General features: G+C 38.0%; 6 protein-coding genes across 8 annotated transcripts; 4 read left to right on the forward strand and 2 right to left on the reverse strand.

Annotated features, from left to right (window-relative positions):
* The first annotated feature begins 603 nt into the window (after positions 1-603).
* Positions 604-2,632, forward strand: LOC120008834 (L10-interacting MYB domain-containing protein-like). The gene is made up of 6 exons (XM_038859194.1): positions 604-717; positions 1,357-1,666; positions 1,703-1,734; positions 1,863-1,991; positions 2,078-2,392; positions 2,521-2,632. The coding sequence occupies exons 1-5, from the start codon at positions 604-606 to the stop codon at positions 2,333-2,335; spliced, it is 843 nt and encodes a 280-aa protein (XP_038715122.1). The 3' UTR covers positions 2,336-2,392; positions 2,521-2,632.
* An 80-nt stretch (positions 2,633-2,712) lies between these two features.
* On the forward strand, positions 2,713-3,944 carry LOC120009390 (L10-interacting MYB domain-containing protein-like). The gene is made up of 2 exons (XM_038859974.1): positions 2,713-3,058; positions 3,144-3,944. The coding sequence occupies exons 1-2, from the start codon at positions 2,732-2,734 to the stop codon at positions 3,702-3,704; spliced, it is 888 nt and encodes a 295-aa protein (XP_038715902.1). The 5' UTR covers positions 2,713-2,731; the 3' UTR covers positions 3,705-3,944.
* Positions 3,945-4,444: 500 nt separating this feature from the next.
* LOC120009389 (L10-interacting MYB domain-containing protein-like) lies at positions 4,445-6,498 on the forward strand. 2 transcript variants are annotated; one of them, XM_038859972.1, is made up of 3 exons: positions 4,445-4,594; positions 5,288-5,619; positions 5,701-6,498. In XM_038859972.1, exons 2-3 carry the CDS (start codon positions 5,293-5,295, stop codon positions 6,271-6,273), a joined length of 900 nt encoding a protein of 299 aa, XP_038715900.1. In that variant the 5' UTR covers positions 4,445-4,594; positions 5,288-5,292; the 3' UTR covers positions 6,274-6,498. The 2 variants fall into 2 exon arrangements, with proteins under 2 accessions (XP_038715900.1, XP_038715901.1); XM_038859973.1 differs by lacking the exon at positions 4,445-4,594 and having other exon boundaries at positions 4,633-5,619.
* A 350-nt stretch (positions 6,499-6,848) lies between these two features.
* LOC120009391 (probable diphthine methyl ester synthase) lies at positions 6,849-9,697 on the reverse strand. Its single transcript, XM_038859975.1, has 6 exons — positions 9,430-9,697; positions 9,215-9,339; positions 8,548-8,777; positions 7,829-7,868; positions 7,631-7,722; positions 6,849-7,285 (listed from the first exon to the last, which is right to left on the reverse strand). The coding sequence occupies exons 1-6, from the start codon at positions 9,577-9,579 to the stop codon at positions 7,065-7,067; spliced, it is 858 nt and encodes a 285-aa protein (XP_038715903.1). The 5' UTR covers positions 9,580-9,697; the 3' UTR covers positions 6,849-7,064.
* A 1,658-nt stretch (positions 9,698-11,355) lies between these two features.
* Positions 11,356-13,593, reverse strand: LOC120009739 (protein disulfide-isomerase LQY1, chloroplastic). 2 transcript variants are annotated; one of them, XM_038860432.1, is made up of 5 exons: positions 13,329-13,593; positions 13,146-13,229; positions 13,002-13,053; positions 11,688-11,907; positions 11,356-11,601 (listed from the first exon to the last, which is right to left on the reverse strand). In XM_038860432.1, exons 1-4 carry the CDS (start codon positions 13,482-13,484, stop codon positions 11,714-11,716), a joined length of 486 nt encoding a protein of 161 aa, XP_038716360.1. In that variant the 5' UTR covers positions 13,485-13,593; the 3' UTR covers positions 11,356-11,601; positions 11,688-11,713. The 2 variants fall into 2 exon arrangements, with proteins under 2 accessions (XP_038716360.1, XP_038716361.1); XM_038860433.1 differs by having other exon boundaries at positions 11,751-11,907; positions 13,329-13,586.
* A 1,310-nt stretch (positions 13,594-14,903) lies between these two features.
* On the forward strand, positions 14,904-18,544 carry LOC120009071 (putative HVA22-like protein g). Its single transcript, XM_038859517.1, has 7 exons — positions 14,904-15,185; positions 16,159-16,199; positions 16,292-16,390; positions 16,484-16,540; positions 16,636-16,699; positions 16,795-16,995; positions 17,931-18,544. The coding sequence occupies exons 2-7, from the start codon at positions 16,168-16,170 to the stop codon at positions 18,369-18,371; spliced, it is 894 nt and encodes a 297-aa protein (XP_038715445.1). The 5' UTR covers positions 14,904-15,185; positions 16,159-16,167; the 3' UTR covers positions 18,372-18,544.
* The last annotated feature ends 1 nt before the right edge of the window (position 18,545 follows it).

Below are 18,545 nucleotides of genomic sequence, written 5' to 3' on the forward strand. Positions count from 1 at the left end.
TAACGATGAGAGTCAAACGGGTGCCGGCCCGTTCAAAAAGATTCGCGGGCCGGCATTAGTGTGGTGATCAGGCTACGGATCTTGGACTACTCCAATCGATGATTCGTTGAAGATGATTTCTCTGCGTGCTGTAACCATATTTTTTTTTAATAATTCAGAATGATATCGTATAAATTTGTCATTTAAATATATGATGTGCCTAAATTCAAACTCATAAAAGTTTCTCACCTAACGATAGAAAATATAAGTTGGGTCAAAATTCATAGCGTGAGCACAAGGGTAAACATGCGGTTTGAAGCCTAGAACTTCTTCTTTTAGGCCTAAAGACATTGACTTCTTCTTCACATCTGTGTCTGCAGTTACAGAGTCAAGTATGTCAACTGTTGAAATGAAGGTTTTCTTCTCCATTGCCTAAACCAGGCTTATCCGCATTGCGTTTTTCAATCTGAAAATGTCATGCGGGACCTACTGTAAGTCACTCGTGGTTTTCTAATTGGGCCAGTAAGTTCAAGGCCCGTTCGCTGTTTAAGTTCTTCCAACTTCCAAGTTTTACCTTCAAAACCTCAAAGGAAGGGTGCCAACTAGAACAAAAAAAGCCTAACAATGCCTAATGGGCCAAGTCCAATCAAAATTCAGACCAAATCACGTGTGAACAATTTTCTCCACGAGCGCCGAAATCTGGCAATCTTCATCAACAGAAAACAAAACCCTTTTTGGGTAAAATATGATTTCATCCTCTTCTCTCTTTCAGTTACCCAATCCCTACATTTAGGCTTCTTGCTTTGCGCTCAACCTGTCTGTCGTCAAATCTAACCGGCTGCGATTTCACGGAAGATTTGCGGGTAATAATCTTCAATCAATTCGATTCTTTTTTTCGTTGAACTGAAATTATCCTCTTGTTGTTTGTTCTTCACATTTATATGGAAGACACTGTTTCGTTGCTTAATATGAATTTTTCTTTGGAAATGCACGAAAAAGATATGATCTTGATGAGTTTTCTTACGCATTCTTTGGAAAACTAATAAAATAATTGAAATCAATGTATTGGGTTCTCAAATGAGACTCGAAGTGATGCGAGGTCGAGCATTAGACCCAGATATCTTTGTAATTCTTAGTTGTTTGTTGATCTTCACTAGCAAAATTTAGAATGTGAATCTAATTGAAGTATTGAGAGATAAGTAAATGTTAGCTGAGTGATTGCATCTCGTGTTTTTGGGGAGTATCTGCAATTGTTTGAATCTTTAACCTTGAATGTTATGTTTACCAAGACTCAATGAGCCTGTTTCTAAGGTCTGGTTTTTTTCTACATTTTCTTCAGCTCTTATTGGGTAGACACATACGATGGTGAATTGGTAGCTTAAGCTGAAGTTGGTTCTACTTCTACCATTAACTGTTGTTGTTAATATGGCTAACCACCGGTTTGATAGAGATCAATCAAGGGCGAAATGGACGGCAGCATCCACTAAGATATTTGCAGATTTGTTGGTTGAGCAAATTCAGCAAGGGAATCGATCAAATAATGTATTCAACAAGAAAGCATGGAAATACATACAAGCTGAATTTAATAAACAGACTAGTCTTAAGTTTGATCGGCAACAGCTAAAGAATCACCTTGACGTTCTTAGGAAGAGATATAACCTTGTCAAGGCACTGCTTGAGCACGCTGGTTTTACCTGAGATGATGCTAATTGCATCGTTGTAGCCGAAGAAGATGTTTGGCTAAAACATATTAAGGTGCACTTGGTTCTCTCTCCGACAACGTTCAGTCCTCACTCTTTTTTGTTGTTGTTGATTTTATCGCTTATCTACGCTGTGAATGCTATTGGTTCTTTTTGAACATCTCACATAAATATTATATACAGGCACATCCTGCAGCTGAGCCCATCAAGAGGAACGGGTGTCCTATCTATAAGCAGCTATGCATCGTATTCAATGAATCTGGAAGTGATGATAAATGTGCTCTTTCTGATTCAGTAAAAGCCATCCATGAGGTAAATGTGGCAATGGTGACTGCGAGCTTCATTTATCATGCTTCTTTCCACCACTACCTGTTAAGAGGTTGTTCATAACTTTGCAGGTAGTCCAGGAACAATCTAGAGCAAAGTGGACTACATCTCTGGAGAAGGTCTTCACGAACTTGATGCTTGAGCAGGTTTTGCAAGGAAACAGGTCAAACAGTGGTTTTACCAAGAAAGCATGGAAGTGGATCCGTGAAGAATTCAGTAGGAAAACCGGGGTAAGGTTTGGCAAACAACAGCTGAAAAACCGTCACAGTGTGTTGAGGAGATTATATAGCAGCATAAAATGGCTTCTTGAGCAGAACGGTTTTACTTGAGATATATCGCACTGCACAGTGGTTGCTGAGAAAGAAGTGTGGGCCAAATTCATAAAGGTTGGGATGATCCCCTCCCCACCCACCCATCCACCCACCCACCAACCACACACACCTCCTCTAGTTGAACATTTTCTTTCGGTGTTATTTACATGATTTGTTTCTTTTATGCACACTCTTACTTACAGGAGCATCCCGAGATGGAAGCAATAAGAGGCAAGGAATATCCTGTTTTTGAACACTTGGATAAAATATTTTTGAAGGCAAGTGACAATGGAAAATTTGCCTTCACTGATCATCTAATCATGGTGTTTGTTGCTTGTAAAGCATATGATCAATTAAATAAGTGATGAATAAGTAAAAGTAAGCCTACTCACAGTTTGTTGCATGACTTGATAGATGGATATGGATAGTGTACCTAGTGAAGATCAGTCTAAGCAAGATCAATCAAGAGCAAAGTGGACGGATAAGACATTTGTCGACTTGTTGATTGAGCAGATGCAGCAAAATAGTGTTTCCGATAAGAGGGCTTGGAAGCACATAAGAGAAGAGTTCAATAAACGAACTGGTTTGAAATTTGGCGAGCAGCAATTGAGGAATCATCAAAGTGTACTTAGGAGGTTGCATAATAATATTAAGTCTCTTCTTGATCAAAATAGCTTCAGTTGGAATGACGCCTTACACATGGTCATTGATGATGATGAGGTGTGGAATAGTTACGTTAAGGTATATACATTTATGAATCTTCCAGCTTGCTTCCTCTTGTTATTACCTTCATAATGTTAGTAGTTCTGAAATTATATTTTCACAGGCATATCCTGAGGCAGACGCAATCAGAGGGAAAGAATGCCCAATATTCAAACAGTTATGCATACTATTCTCAGGGCCTGAGCTAGGCCAACATAGAGTTGAAGGTGGACAAGTTCAACCAAGCCACAACACTGAGCTAGATCAAGATATAATCTCGATGGGTACTCCTGAAGTTGGTAGCATTTCAGCAGAACCCATAGCAGATGAAGGATCCTCACACTTGGCAGAAGAGGGTAATATATCGGATGGTCGAAACAAGCGCCGTAATGTTGAACCGATCAGTTCACGCCGTGCTAAGAGAATCCATATGGGAACCAACTGCCCTGCCAGAGTCGATGCAACGATGACTTGCTGGACAGACAGCAGGGTTAATGCATTGCCCCATTGTCCTGACCAGTTTTCAATATCCAACTGCATCAAAGTTCTAAATAGGATGCAAGGGATTGATCAATATCTTTATCTGGCTGCTTCTGATATCTTCCTGGAGCCTGACAAGAGAGAAACATTCATATCTATCAAAAATGAATTTAGATTGGCCTGGCTGAAGGCTAAGTGTCAATAATGTGAGAACACCCACCATACATGTATGTTACTCTTGCTGTGAATTGTGACCTATGTCTCTATTGAAGTGCGAAAATGTTAAGGATCTAGTGTTTTTTTTTCCATTTATCCTAAATATTGATTTACATGATTCATGTGAAATCGTGGGTCTTATACCTCATATGATCCATATGAAATCGTGTGCATCAATATTTGGGATACGTGGGACAAAAAATGCTGAGATCTAACCCTTCTAGTTAAAGTAGATACTCTAACCTGTTTTGCCTCTTTCTTTTTTTTTAGAAGAATCTGTTTTGGATTGAAATCCCTTTTCTTTTTCCTCCTACTAAACATTTAGTTGCAACTTTTTCAAACGCCAATTTACCTTTATGTCCCTTAATAAGTACCCTACGAAAATTGGCAAAGGTTAAGAACTGAGGCCCATTGGGTAACTTGGTTACAGCCCAATAGCTGGTAGTGGATTTTGGTACCGGCGGCCCATTTAGGGATGAACTCATCAACTAAGAACTGAGGCCCATTGGGTAACTTGGTTACAGCCCAATAGCTGGTAGTGGATTTTGGTACCGGCGGCCCATTTAGGGATGAACTCATCAACTAAGAACTGAGGCCCATTGGGTAACTTGGTTACAGCCCAATAGCTGGTAGTGGATTTTGGTACCGGCGGGCCATTTACGGGGATGAACTCAATTAACCCAACCGGTTGGTTCCTCTCATTAATTTCCAAAACGATGCGTTTTGAAGGACTAATACACGCCTAACAACAGAACAAGTGTCAATGTGTCATGCGGATTTCGTAGCTGCATACGAGCACGACATCGTTTTGATGCCGAACACATTCTAATAATCCCCATCTTGCAAACAGAATAAGCGGAGAGGATAGCGGATACCAAGGTAGTTCTCATGCTTTCCGTTAATTCCCTGTTGTTTGATCTTCTTATGTGAAAATTTTAATATGTTTAGGGATTTCTTCTGATTAATTTAGGGTTTTTGTTTTTGTTTCTGTTTCGATTGTGTTTAATTTTTCCGTGTTTGTGATTGCTGGGACTGGTAGGAGTTAGGCGGAAAGTGTATGTGTGCGCGTTTTTCTGTTCATAATTTCATATTTCTATGCCATTGTTGATCAGAATGTGAGTTTTAGATCGTTTTAGGGTTAAAGCCAGGTTTTTGATATATTTTATTAAGAGCTATGTTTCTTAGCTACATTTGTTAGGGTTCTTTTTGTACATGAAAATGGGATAATTAACTCTCTCCTGAGTTTAACTTTGCTAGGGTTGGGCATTATTAAGCTTTGTGATTTTTGATTTTATGTCACTTGTACATAAAAAGGTGCAATTGATCTGTACCTTTTTTATTTTAGTATGATGATAATTTTGATCTAAGCTTGTTGTGAAGCAGTCTTGTACTATTGCTTTTCTCCAATTTTCATCTAGGGTTTTGGTTATTTTACCTTGTCTGCTCAACTGTATCAAGATTCTTTTCCATTTGGGCAAATTCTATTTTAGTATTTTTGAATTCTTGGTTATTGGAAAGAATTTGACTTTTATGTCAATTTCTTGATATTGATTTTGGATGCATCTTCTGTAGTTGTAATGGATAGTGAAGCCAGTCTGCGACACAAGCCAGAACGTTCGAGAACGAGGTGGACGACATCCCTTGATAAAATATTTGCAGACTTGGTAGTCAAGCAGATTCAACTGGGAAACAGGCCAAACAATATCTTTGATAAGAAAACATGGAATAACATACGTGACGAATTCAATAAGCAGACAGATCTGAACTTCAATAACAATCAATTAAGGAAGCACTTGGATGTATTGCGGACACGTTTCAATAATCTGAAGTCAGCTTTTGTTCAAAATGACTTTGCCATGGATGACACTTGTTTTCTTGGATTCGACCTATGGGATGACATTGCGGTATGCTTCCTTCCTCATTTTCAATTGTGCTTTGTGTCTTCTTAATGTTGTCTTCTGCGTTCCTGATAGTTTTAATTACAGGCACAGGCTCGGTCTGAGACAAAAGTCAAGGACTGTCCGATATACGATCAGCTATGCACAATATTCATAGATACATCAGCTGATGGGAAGTACGCCCAATCAAGTCATTTTGAAGGTATGGACAAAGTTGTTTGCAATGACACAGTGGGCTGCAATACATCTCTGGGGGGCCAAACTACTCGATCTGAGGATCCTTCATTACCAAAAGAAAAGATGCCGAAGAATGCAGTGGAGAGGAAAAGGAAAAGAGCTGAATCACACTCTTTGTTAAGTCAGAGTGTAATCAATCAAGAAACAATTGAAGTCATGGGAAAAGCAATGATGGAGATGGTTGCTGCTTCAAAGTTGAGGACAGTGGAACCAGAACAGAGTGATGACAAATTTTCTATAACTAATTGCATTAAAGCCTTGGATGCGATGGATGGCATCGATCAGCAGCTCTATTTTGCTGCTTTGGACCTCTTTGAGGACCCCAATTCGAGGGAAACTTTCATTTCTCTACAAGGCAATAATATAAGGCTGCCATGGTTGCAAGGAAAGATCAGTAATGCTGCTGCTGCTGCTTATAACTAGTTAGGGGATGACCTTTTTGCTATTTTGAAAGTGTAATCATCTTCTTTGCCTGGTAGTATACTTTAGTGGGCAAGTTTATTTATATCCTGCCCTTGACTGGAGGATTTAGTAGTGGCAATATCAGTTATTTAGGTATTTGCAATCCATGCAGTTTTTGCAAGTAATTGCATGTTCTAAGATTGACTGCGATTTCGCCGCATTCAGAAGTCACTTTAAATACTTTAATTTGTGAGTCGGAGTTAAATTGCTTACACCACCTCTTACAAGGCCTTAAAAGCATTGAAGCACCAGAGCATATGTAGAAACCACCAGGCTATCCACTGGATGGGTAAAGCTCGAGCCAGTTGAGACTTAGACCGAGGCTCAATACAAGAAGATGACACAATATGACATTTACACACGTTGGATTGAGAATGTCTCATCTCACAAATTGCAATAATAGAAACACCCGGAATTTGAACTCACGATCACCCACCGTCAAGTTCACCATCTCAAATTCACAACCAACGACCCTTTGTGAGATGATACAACGGGTCAATCAGAATCAAACTCGACTAGTAGATGATACAAAGTCGTGTTGAAAACAGAAAAATAAACTTCATTGAAAGCAAACCATGTTTGATTGAAAAGGTGAAGAGACGCAAGTTACATAACGCAAGGCAATACAAAACCGAGTCGACCCCTACTGTCACTGAAATATTAAGGGGAGACCGCATTCTATGCGACATAACAATTGAAGAAGGAAACTATATATCTTTTATTGCGTTCACTCTTCTCCGAGTCTGTAAAAATCACAGAATCCCATTATCTTTCTTTTGTGTTCCATCTCCTCCAAGTTTGTAAAACTCCAGCATTTCATCTTCAACTGGATGGGTCTTGCCGACAATGACAAGGCAATGAAGGGGTTCTCCAAAATCAAGCGTCAGAAGTTGTTTCATGCTTCCAGCAACTATCATTTGATCTTCACTTCCCAGCCGAGCAAACCCAACGCATTCAGTGTCTTCACTGTATGCTGCAAGGCAATGCATGAATTCCAAAAGTATCAAAAATTCTGCCAAGCCCTATCCACTTAATCCTCTTCAAAATTTGAGGCAGGATCAACTTAAGCATTATGATTATCAAAAAGCACATATGTCAAGTCAAGCTCCTTAGGAATCAGTTTTAGTAAGAAGGGGCCCACCTTCCAAAGACCACAAGACTCTTTGAAATTCAGTTTCTATAGATGTGGATGTTAAACCAATAGGTATATTCTACGAAGTGTTAGCTGCAATTAAGTGTTTCTACTTAGCCAAGCTAACTTAGAAATACTTGCATCCCAAATCATAGACTGGGGATAATAAGAGTTCATGAGGCTTACCAGATTCTCTGCACACTTGTTCAACCTCCAAAAGCTGCTCAATGGCAGTGTTTATCGTCATGTATCTAGGTGGTTCATACAGCTTCTTACCTCTGAAAAACCAGGAAAAATTGTCAGGCATAGTAAAAGGATAAGCAACAGTATATTGTTGCCTCATTAAAATTTAAAGGAAGTAAGTAAATTGGTTCAAGTATAGACCTGCACAATGATTCCAAAGAAGGTTCCTTCACGCGTATATCTGTAGTTGGTAATAGAATGATCAGGCTTTTTAAGTCACAATGTGAAATACCACTCACCCTAAAAGCTTAAGCTGTTAGAAGGGTGAATATCTAATAGTTATCCAATACTCCAACACATAACATTAACAAAAAATGTATCTGGGATCTCTAACAGAAAACTATCCCGCATGTATAAAATAAAATGGTATAACGACCCATGGAAACAACATTGTGAAATGCTTGTTCTTAAGACTATGCCATCTTTGAGCCAACCAACAAGTGACAGACAAGTGAGCGCATGTAGTCCAATAATAATGACCCCTAAAAATCCTACTTGTGAACAAAGGGGTAACTTCTGACCACTGTATTACTTTATTCTTTACATGTAATGTAAGGCTATTAACTGCAATGAATTTTCCCTTGACTAGATAAACAGGTATAACTAGTTAAAAGTTTAAACAAAACAGAATGACATTTCGACAGCTGCCCGAGTCATTATTGATATGTCTCAGCATAAGACTACAGATGTTATGAGGAAAACAAACCAAAATCCAAATGGTTGTTGAGGGCTTGTCGGGCTCTCAGGGGCACAGGCTACGAAAATGTTAGCACTTCAAAGATTCGTCAACCTATATGGCATTCTGAAGTTCCCACGCTTGAGGAATCAAGTATGTTAATTTTAGAAAATGATAAGCTCACCTAACAAGCAAAGTGTATGCAATCCAAGTGCACGATTTCTCTGAATCTTCTCATAAAAACTATCAGGTCTCCATGTTTCTGTAAAGAATGGTATTGAAACTGTCTCCCCATAGCGGTAGAGCTGTAAGCCACAAACCCCAACAGCATTCATCACAGATGCATTATGTACCACCTTTACATCAATTCCCAATTTCCTAGCTCGAACCACAAGATCTGTATGAGTTGTAGCCCTGCACCCCAATTCCAAATTAAAATGAAAACTGGCCGAAGAATGTATACGCAAAGGAAATTTAAATGAACCCACGCAACAGTCAGGTGCAAGTACTATTAGAGCTACACCATGATCCTACATATACAATTTTTTGGCTCTCGCCTCCCCAAAATATGAACAAATCACATGGTATGTGTTTCAGGTCAAGTGCTTTATTACAACCACGGACTTGAGAAACCAATTAATTTTATACCTCCACAATTGAAAATGTGCGCAGAACTTCACAGATTAATCAATCATCAACACTGTGATGATAAAATTACTTCTAAAATTCTTCAAACTTCAGCTCAGCATTCAAGTTCATGGTGTTCTGTGAAGCACCCTTCATGTACTAAAGTTCAAAACTTAAGAAAAGAAAACCCGAATAGAAAACAAAAATAAGGAAATTGAAAATACCCAAAAGGGTCTCCAACAACAAGGAAAGCCACGTTAGAGCCTTGAGCTTCTGCGAGTACAGCGTCTGCCTTCTCTTCCACTGTTTCTCTATCTGCAAGCGTTAGTGGCTTCCCATAAAGCTTTTCCTGAAAAGAAAGAAGAACCCAAATCCCAGAATTAAAGAATTGATCACACAAACCATGTGGAACAATTGAAATTAAATTTCAGCGAAGTACCAGAGTAGATAAACCATCTGCGGAGAGACCGAAAGAGAGGAGAGAAGTGTAGGCTTCTATATAGATCTTCTCGCATTCCTTCACTGCTTCAAGACCCCTTAACGTGATGTCTCTCTGGTCCCCGAGTCCAAGACCAATTATGTACAGCATCTCTGCTAAACGCCTAAACCCTACTTTGGTGGTGATAGAGTTCGTGCCTAAACCTTGTATGCGCAAAAATTTGAACAGAGAGGTCTGAAGTCTGAACTCAAAGGCGTGTGAACTGCAAACCGGTTATCAGGTCAGATCTCTTTAATGGGACCGTCATCCTTTAAAAATTAATATTATTAAAATATTATATATATCCTTAGACTATCATATTTTTCTCATTTTTATCCTTAAACTATAAAAATTTTCATTTATATCCTTAAACCATCAATTTGTGCATCATTTATATCCCGAGTCAATATTCCGATGTTGACTCTGGCAAAATGCTTACGTGTAAATATTTTTAAATTTTTTTATTCACTAATTTTACACGTCATAAAAAACTAATTTTCAACCATGTCAGATATGGCAAAATACAGATCCGGAGGGGATCGACCCAGATCTGACTTCGAAGTTTGATTTGGGTCGAAGTTGATCTCTTATAGAGTTGTTCATACGGACGAAAGAGGCAACCAAGGCAGTCCTGTGTTTTCATGTTTGCTTCTGGAGGACTTCTTTTGCCATGGTTGCAGAACTTGTTTTGCTTCCACCTGCAACTATGCGGCAAGGTTTGGGCTTGGGGACCCTAATAGGTTTGTCACTTCAAAGTAAGTGCTGCAGCTTGGACGATGGTCTTGTGCTTCCCGTCGCCGTACATCGTGACATTCCACTTGTTCTTGTGCGCATAGATCTTGTTGCAGGGAAAGTGCTTGTGCAAATAGAACTTGTTGCAAAGAAATTTGGACAAAGGATGAACTGGTTCCTTTGTTTCAGATTCTTGGTTTTGATTCCTCAGTTTGTTCTTGATGTTCTTGATGGGATTGGGGTTTTGTTAATTGAAGACGAAAGCAATATCATTGATTTGTTTAGATTTATTGTTTTTTTTTTTTAATTTCATGGGTGTAAAAAATGAATTTAAATTTTTTTATTTTGTCCATGTCATCAAGCCATGTGTAATATTCGTCGGCGTTTAGTTGCCATCTCAGTATTTTTGTCAAAGTAACATTGGAAAGTTGACTCTGGACAGAAATAATGTGTAAAACAAAAGTTTAAGGATAGAACGAAGAAATTAAATAGTTTAAGGATATAATTAAGAAAATGTGATAGTTTAAGGACATATATAATATTTTAGCCAAAAACAAAATATAGGAGTACAAAAAGTCAAATTGTTTTTTTTTTTATATCCAATTCTCAAATAATTGGATCAACTCCATTATAATCTAATGCTATTTTTGTTTTTTAAGGGGAATCAATATTTAGGAAAAGATATTATTTTCTAATGGTTTATTTTCTCATTTTTTTAATATGATTATAATCATTATGAACTTAAAAATAACTCATGCCATTAAGAAGTGAAAATAATGTAAACAAACGGAGTGGAAATCCCACAATTTAACCTGGTTTTGGGATTTTGAAGAACAAACGTGATATAATTTTTTTTTAAACTCAAGAACGATATCGTATAAATTTACCCCTTAAACATTCAATAGATCTAAACTCACATCCGTGCACACAAAAATTCTCAAGAATTTCATACTTGATGATCGGATAACTTGGACCAAAGTCGGACATGTGGTCACAAGAATATTACTCCCGATGAAAATCGAACTCATAACTTTCCGAGTCCATATGTCATATCTTTCTTCCTCGTTTAGAAACTTTCTTGATTCTCATTTGCATATCTTCCTGAACTTGTTTTGTCATTTAAATATTGAATGATGCATGAGATGAGAGGGATGATAGTACGATTAAAAAAATATTTATAACTGATCACAAAACAGTTTTGGGTTGTAATAATACAAATACCAAGTGTTGAAGCACACTACAAAGAAATCATATCACCCATTGAGTAGTACATCATAAGTTTATGAAGCAAAAAGGGTAATAGAATGAATGACTTATATTCCTTCCTCTTAGCATACAAGTTGATTAGCCGTATGATCGCTGCTAAACCTTGCATCGGCTCAGTCATCGTCTTTGAATTCTCTGTTCAAAACAAGAACACAAATTTTAGTTAACAACGAATATCGGAATCTGGAATATGAGCAATCTAGAGAAGGCTCCATGCCTGCCTTCACTAGTTTCTTGAGCAACAGGGCTAACAGATGACTAATGATTTAGAACATTGATCATACCTGCGATCAAGATATCGGGGTTGAATTCCAGAGCCTTGACATGTTGTGCACACCAGAGATCCAGCGCCATCACAATTAATGCATCTCGAAACTTCTTTCTCATCACCACCGAGCTCTGCTGTCACAGTCCCAGCCCCCAAGCAAAATCTACATTTCTCTAGACAGAAATACATTTCCACAACAGTAAATTTGAATAACCATCAAATTTTACAAGTGTTAGCACTCTCAGATCACCATGAACCTTTAGAATGAGTTCCATTTGTGTCCCATCAATTTATTTTTGATACTGAAATGACGAGACCACTTAGACTCTCATTGCACCGTCCCCCTTAACGCCATAACTGGATTGATCCTTTGCCCCAAAGTGCTTGTAGTAATCTTTTTAGAAACAAAATCTCAAGGAGACCCCAAGTTTTCCACTTGGACCGAGAGAAATAAGAGCATGAAAACCAAAAATTTTAACACGCTTGGACTAGTAAGCTGTAAGACCTTGTCAAAGTACTTGAACTTCAATATTCCTTAGAAATCCAGGCAACATTTAACATTCTTTGCCAAGAATCTATGAAGTTTCCAATTGTCTCAAACTTTATTATCTAGATTCAGATAACATATGCTTTAGGAATATGAAAATAAATTTCATGTACTCCAGGGAAACTATTATGAAAGCCAGATTGTGAATGCAGGACAGAACATGTTAGCAGCAATCTACATTTGAAATATTAATGGAGCAATTAAGAACGGGAACAATTTTACGAAACAAAATCAGAGAGCTTCACCACATTCCCTAAGCACTGTAAAGGAATGCCTTAAGAAACCTAACTAACAAACAAGGTGAGCAAACAAGAATTACGGTAATGTTGCCACTATCGACATTAGTTTGAGGATTTCCCAGATATACAAAACATATGTATGTTGTTAGCAGTCCAATTTGAGTAGCATAATGAATCTAAGTTACCATGACAACAACAAAAAATCTTGTAACATTATCGAATACTACATCATTTAAGCGTGAAAGACACTGGATAGAATCCCATTTTCACCAAAAATCATCACGCGGAGGCATCATGTATGGTCTCTAATAACTTGTTGGGACACCATATTCTACCAAAAGTGTAAGCATATATATTCTGTATACATCCATTGGTTCACACTCTAATCTTCCCTTTTAAATGACCATAAAATTTGCAATCACTTGTGGAACACAAAAAGACCAACAAAAATGCATGACATTCATAGGGAATAGGTACTTACGAGCACCACTGCCATTACAAGGGAAGCAGGGCTGAGTATTTTCTCGCTTAGCCTGCATAATTCACAATTTGAATGCGAAAATGAAGAAAAATTTTCATTAAGAAAAGAGTTAGACATTTCAAAGAACATATATAAAAGACATACAGCATTATCAATCTGGGTTTCGTAGAAGACTGGGATGCCTATCCCAACAGCAACACTCACAAGCCCAACTGATATTGCTACTACCTGAATACATTAAGAACCCAAATCATTACTCTTACAAACAAAACCATTCAAAATCAGAAAAAAAAAAAACAAAACCCAGATGGAGTTGGAGAAGAAAACCGTGTTTTGATCAAATTCAATCGCTCTAATGCATGGATACGACGATGGTGACCGTTGATTTCTGGCTGAGCTGTAGGAAATAGAAGACGAAGAAATCTTGAGAGGGCAACACAGAAACGGCGAGTGAAGGCGAGGAACCGAAGGCGCTATTGACATTTCGTCGTCTCGATTCCTCTAATTTCCCTAGTTCGGTGAAGCGCAAGTGAAGCAGAAGACCCGCAGAGAATGCAAAATTGCGAACCGGGAATTCTTTGGCTTTTGGATATGTGGGGCCGACGCCGGTATCAACCACCAGACAGTTGGCAGTGTTGCTTATCACAAATGTTTTGGAGTTTTGGGCCGAATTTCAATGAGGCCCATAATTTAAAAAGCCCAAGCCTTAAATTCATGAAATATCCACAACGCGTTCTAAATCTTTAAAGTGGATCGGCCCAAAACTGAGTAGGCATCGATTATCTAAACAGGTACAAAGTAAAAAAGTAAATTACCACATGGTGTTTGTACTTTGGATAGTAAATCCTAATCATGACAGCCGCTTAAGATTATGCCTAATGCCACTCAAAATCTCCCATCGATCGATCTGGCATAACCCAATAAATCGAGTGATTGTAGACGCGTTTTCTGAGTCTAATAATCAATAACGATAATCAATGACCAATAACGACTACAGACATATCATCAATGTGTTTTGACTGAAAATTTCAACACTTGCGCCACATAACAAGAGGCCTTTATTTAATGTTGATAAGATGAGTAATCGTTTTGGGCGAAAGTGAAACGTACAGTTTTATGACAACAATATTGACTATGAAGAAAGGTGTGGTGTAGGGATGGATACTTTGGTCGAGAAAAGTTGAGAGGGACCGTCCAACAAACTATAATTATAGTGCACATGAGGTTGAGCAGGGTTTGAAATCTTAATGATGTGTCGTTGAATTTGTGTAGTGTCTGTTGCCCCATAAAAATGGAACGGACCAGTTTCTAAAGTTTGGTGAAAACGTAGAATCCAAGACCTCTTTGTGTGTTGTGGTCTCCCCCAAGAATGAGCTTCCCTTTCTTTTTTAGCTTGTAATGGACGACACAAAGCCTGATCAAGGCCCATGTCCTTGCTTACTCAGGCCCACTGTACCTTTTTTTTGGCCCACTTTGTATTCTTCTTTTCCTTCCTTTAGTTATTAGGAATTTAGGATCGGGTAATTTTATTTTTATCACCGAAAGATAGATGACACTGTTAGGACTCAGAAAAAATAGTCTTTGTGAAATGTTTCGAATCTTTCTGCGATCAATTATAATGTTTGATCTGTAACTGACCAACATAATATTTTATCTTGTTAGAATGACACAATTTTGAATAAAAGAAAAAAGAGGGAATTTTTTACCATAGGGAAGGAATTTTAAGCAAGACTACAATATTGATGCTTTAAAATAATTTAGCCCTCCAATCATGAAATTATATGAGCCGTCCAATGTACTTTCAACGGTGATTAAGCTAGTAGCGACGCACTCTACTTGTGATGGTGAGCACAGAGGATCTCGCAAAACCATAACAGAAAGCCTGGAGCCTAAAATATAAAGAGAGAGAGAAAACAAAGAGAAATTTAAAAACGACATAAAGACTGCGAATCCGCTCTCTTTTTTTTTCTCTCTGTCGCTCTCCCCAACGCCCACATCGTAACGGTTCGTCGTGGCTATTCGGTGACGGCGAGTCGTTCGTACACCGGCAGTCTTCTTGAACTTCTGGATGATTTTTTGATCTCTCGACTTCGCCTTCTTCGTGTTAACTCTCATTTTTCGATTTTTTGTTTCTAAAATTTATTGGTTCTGTTCATCTCAGGATACGATAATCGGCACCGAGAGGTACTAATCAATGTATCTAGTTACATTCCATCTTAGACTCTCCATTTTGTAAGAATATTTAGTTCGACTGATTTGATCGATAGTTGAATTCAAGTTTAGCTGTCATTCGGTGCGTTCTGGCGTTATAATTCAAGAATTTTGTTTGTATTTCTTCTAATATTGCATTCTAGTCTGTTTCTGGAGTTCTGTGTCGTGTTTCTAGTGTTTTATTGTTGATATCTATGCTTTGGATTTCATTTATACTTGGTTTTCACTTGTTTAGAGTTGGATAAGGATATAATTAGTATCTTGATTGATCGTATAGGTATAGTTTTGCCCTATTTTTTGACACTTTGATTCACATTGTTTAAATTAAAGCATTGCTAGGTTGTGGTTTAGATCTGTTTTTATGTAGTGTTAAAGCTTGTACACTGATGTGATTATGGGGTTCATTAAACTGTAGTAGTGTGATTGTCTACTTAATTATTTATTGCTTTGCCAAGTCTCCCTCTCGGTTTCATATCGGTTTTATAATCTTTTGAGAGGAAGTTTTGCATCTACAGGTCTTTAATAGTACAAACTGTGGAGATTTTAGATTGTAGTTTCTTTATTATCATAATTTCTTTGCAAGTATGTGTTGATTTTCTGTCATGAACCGTTACTAAGAAAATTAGACTCCACTTTGCAAAAAAATTCTAGCCGGACATGAGATTTTCTTTTGTTACGGATAAGTTGAATTCATTCACAGGCGACAGATCCATTTAGGCAGAGGTTGGAAATGAAATAGATTCGTTAATGTAAGAAAATGCCGAGAAAAGTTTAGTGTTGAATTTGTTCTGATTATGATGCTGTGAACATTGCAAGTAGTTTTGAAGGACTGTTTATGTAATGATATTAAACTATTTATGGATCTGTTGATTAACTGCCATTTATTAATTGAAATTTTTTGCAATGTGTTTTAAAGTTCTTTGATTGTTTTCTCTGTGTATTTCAGGTATACAAAATGATTGGGTCGTTTCTTACGAGAGGACTTGCGTATGTTCCAAAAACTCTATATTTGTTTCATTTGACTCTTCACGGTTACATTATTGTTAGTGGAATTAAAATCTTACTGGATATTATGGCAGGATGGTTTTTGGCTATGCTTATCCAGCTTATGAATGCTATAAAACTGTTGAGAAAAATAAGCCAGAGATTGAGCAACTACGCTTTTGGTGCCAGTACTGGTATGTCATTCATGGCCACTTGGTTCATTTGAAATCCTGAAACTACTTTCATAGGCATGATAAAAAGGTTCTTCATATTCCTTTGGGTGGCAGGATTTTGGTGGCTGTCTTAACAGTATGTGAGAGAATTGGTGATGCTTTTATTTCCTGGTACAAATTTGTTTTATTTGATTGTGGAGGCAATTACATGCTTTATATAATGATTTTACATTTTGATTGTGTTTCTCCATATTGCTTTGTCGAAGGGTTCCTATGTATAGTGAAGCGAAGCTGGCGTTCTTTATATATCTTTGGTATCCTAAAACAGAGGTGAATTACTGGGAGGGGCATCAGACACTCTTATCTTCTTACATGGTCACAAGTCTACTTTATTGTAACGGTGCATCTCTTTTTCCTTGTATCAGGGAACTACTTATGTGTATGACTCTTTCTTTAGACCGTATGTTGCAAAGCATGAGAATGATATTGATCGCAACTTGTTGGAACTAAGGACTAGGGCTGGTGACATGGCAGTATTATACTGGCAAAGAGCTGCAAGCTATGGTCAGACAAGGGTTTTTGAGATTCTGCAGTATATTGCTTCACAGTCGACGCCTAGGCCTCAGGTACTTCTCGACCATAACTAGGACTTGAATAAACAATGTTCTTTACCTATTTGTTTGGGATAATCACTGCCCTTTAACTATAATCTCTTTCCGTGAACTTTTGCATCTTGATTGTGTTGGTAAACCAAAAAATCAGTAAATGGTAAACTTGCTCTACTCTCTCGTATGGTTAAATGGTTTACATGCACTATACTGCTGGTTTTAATGGAAAACAACTGGATTAGTTGGTTGGCGTAGATATAAAGGGAAAAAAAGAGCATGAAATATCCTATGACTTTTTTGGATGGAACTCCCAAGCCATTAGTCTGCTCATGGACCACAAGTAATGTCCTTATTGATCTTTTTCATATATTTGCCATAAATGTGCCATGTAAGGTTTTGGCAAGAAAATGAGAGAATAGCATTGTTCAAAGAAAACATAGGTGATAATATGCAGCCAGATCGACACCATTAAGGCAAGGAAATAGAAGCTCTGCATTCCTTTTTCTTGCTTTGGAGTTCATCTATTGCTTGTTCATTTCGTTTAATGTACAATTTGATATGCATTTCGTTTTGTTTGTTAAAATTTTTGGCATAGAACTTGAATATTAAATCTTGGTTGCACCACTATATAGTGGTGCACATGCATGTCTGGCTTATGGTTGAAGATGTACTGTCTGCATGCCAATTTGAATTGTCTCTTGGTACTGTCATTGAATGTTATTGAATCCTGCATTTTGTTGATTCATCATTTACTAAATCCTTTTCTAATACAGGTTTGCAATTTACTCAATACTAGTATGCCTCAATGTAGACAAAGATGTCAATGTTTGAATGCCAATTTAAAAGCTTTGTTTATGTTATTTCCGCTTGTTCAATTCATACAAAGTGCCACTATGTGATGCTACTGCGTTGAGAGCATGTTTTTCTGAATTTTCTGACTATTGGTGTCTCAGCCGCAAGGAGGTAGGGCTCGCCAAGGTCCTACTGTTCCCAACCGCCAACCTCCCAATGCTCCTATCCGTCAATCATCTACTGCAGCACAACCACAAACTGAAGAGCCGCCATCTCCCACTTCTAGTACGTCTTCTAGTCAACACCAAATGGAAGTAGAGGAAGAGGTCGGTCCTTCACAAGGACCTCCAGCAGCGCCTCCTGCAGCTCCAGCAGCAGCTTTGAATTCCCCAAAATCAATTGTTGCTTCTGAAACCAAGGGCCAGTTTACAACAAATGAAGCAGAAGCAGAAGCAGAAGCAGAAGCAAAGCAGATTGAAGCTGTGCCTTCTTCTTCCGTCAATGAAAATGCTGACCCGGCAACTGAGGAGACTATCATGGAAGAAGCCATCCGGGTTACACGTGGCAGATTGAGGAAAGCCCGTTCTGCAGGAACTCGCTAACAGTTTGTTTCAGCTCCTTCCCGTGTTAGCGTTTTACATTGGCAATTAATTAATCAGTAATAACGCCAAAGTAAGCGGAGGGGGAAAAAATCAGTAGTTGGGCATTGAGTTCTTAGTTCTTCTTGTTGTAAATTTCTCATCTTCAAATTTCTATTCGATTTGTTGCTTTTTTTT

The sequence above is a fragment of the Tripterygium wilfordii genome, chromosome 11 (assembly GCF_013401445.1).
Source record: "Tripterygium wilfordii isolate XIE 37 chromosome 11, ASM1340144v1, whole genome shotgun sequence".
In the NCBI taxonomy this organism is placed as follows: domain Eukaryota; kingdom Viridiplantae; phylum Streptophyta; class Magnoliopsida; order Celastrales; family Celastraceae; genus Tripterygium; species Tripterygium wilfordii.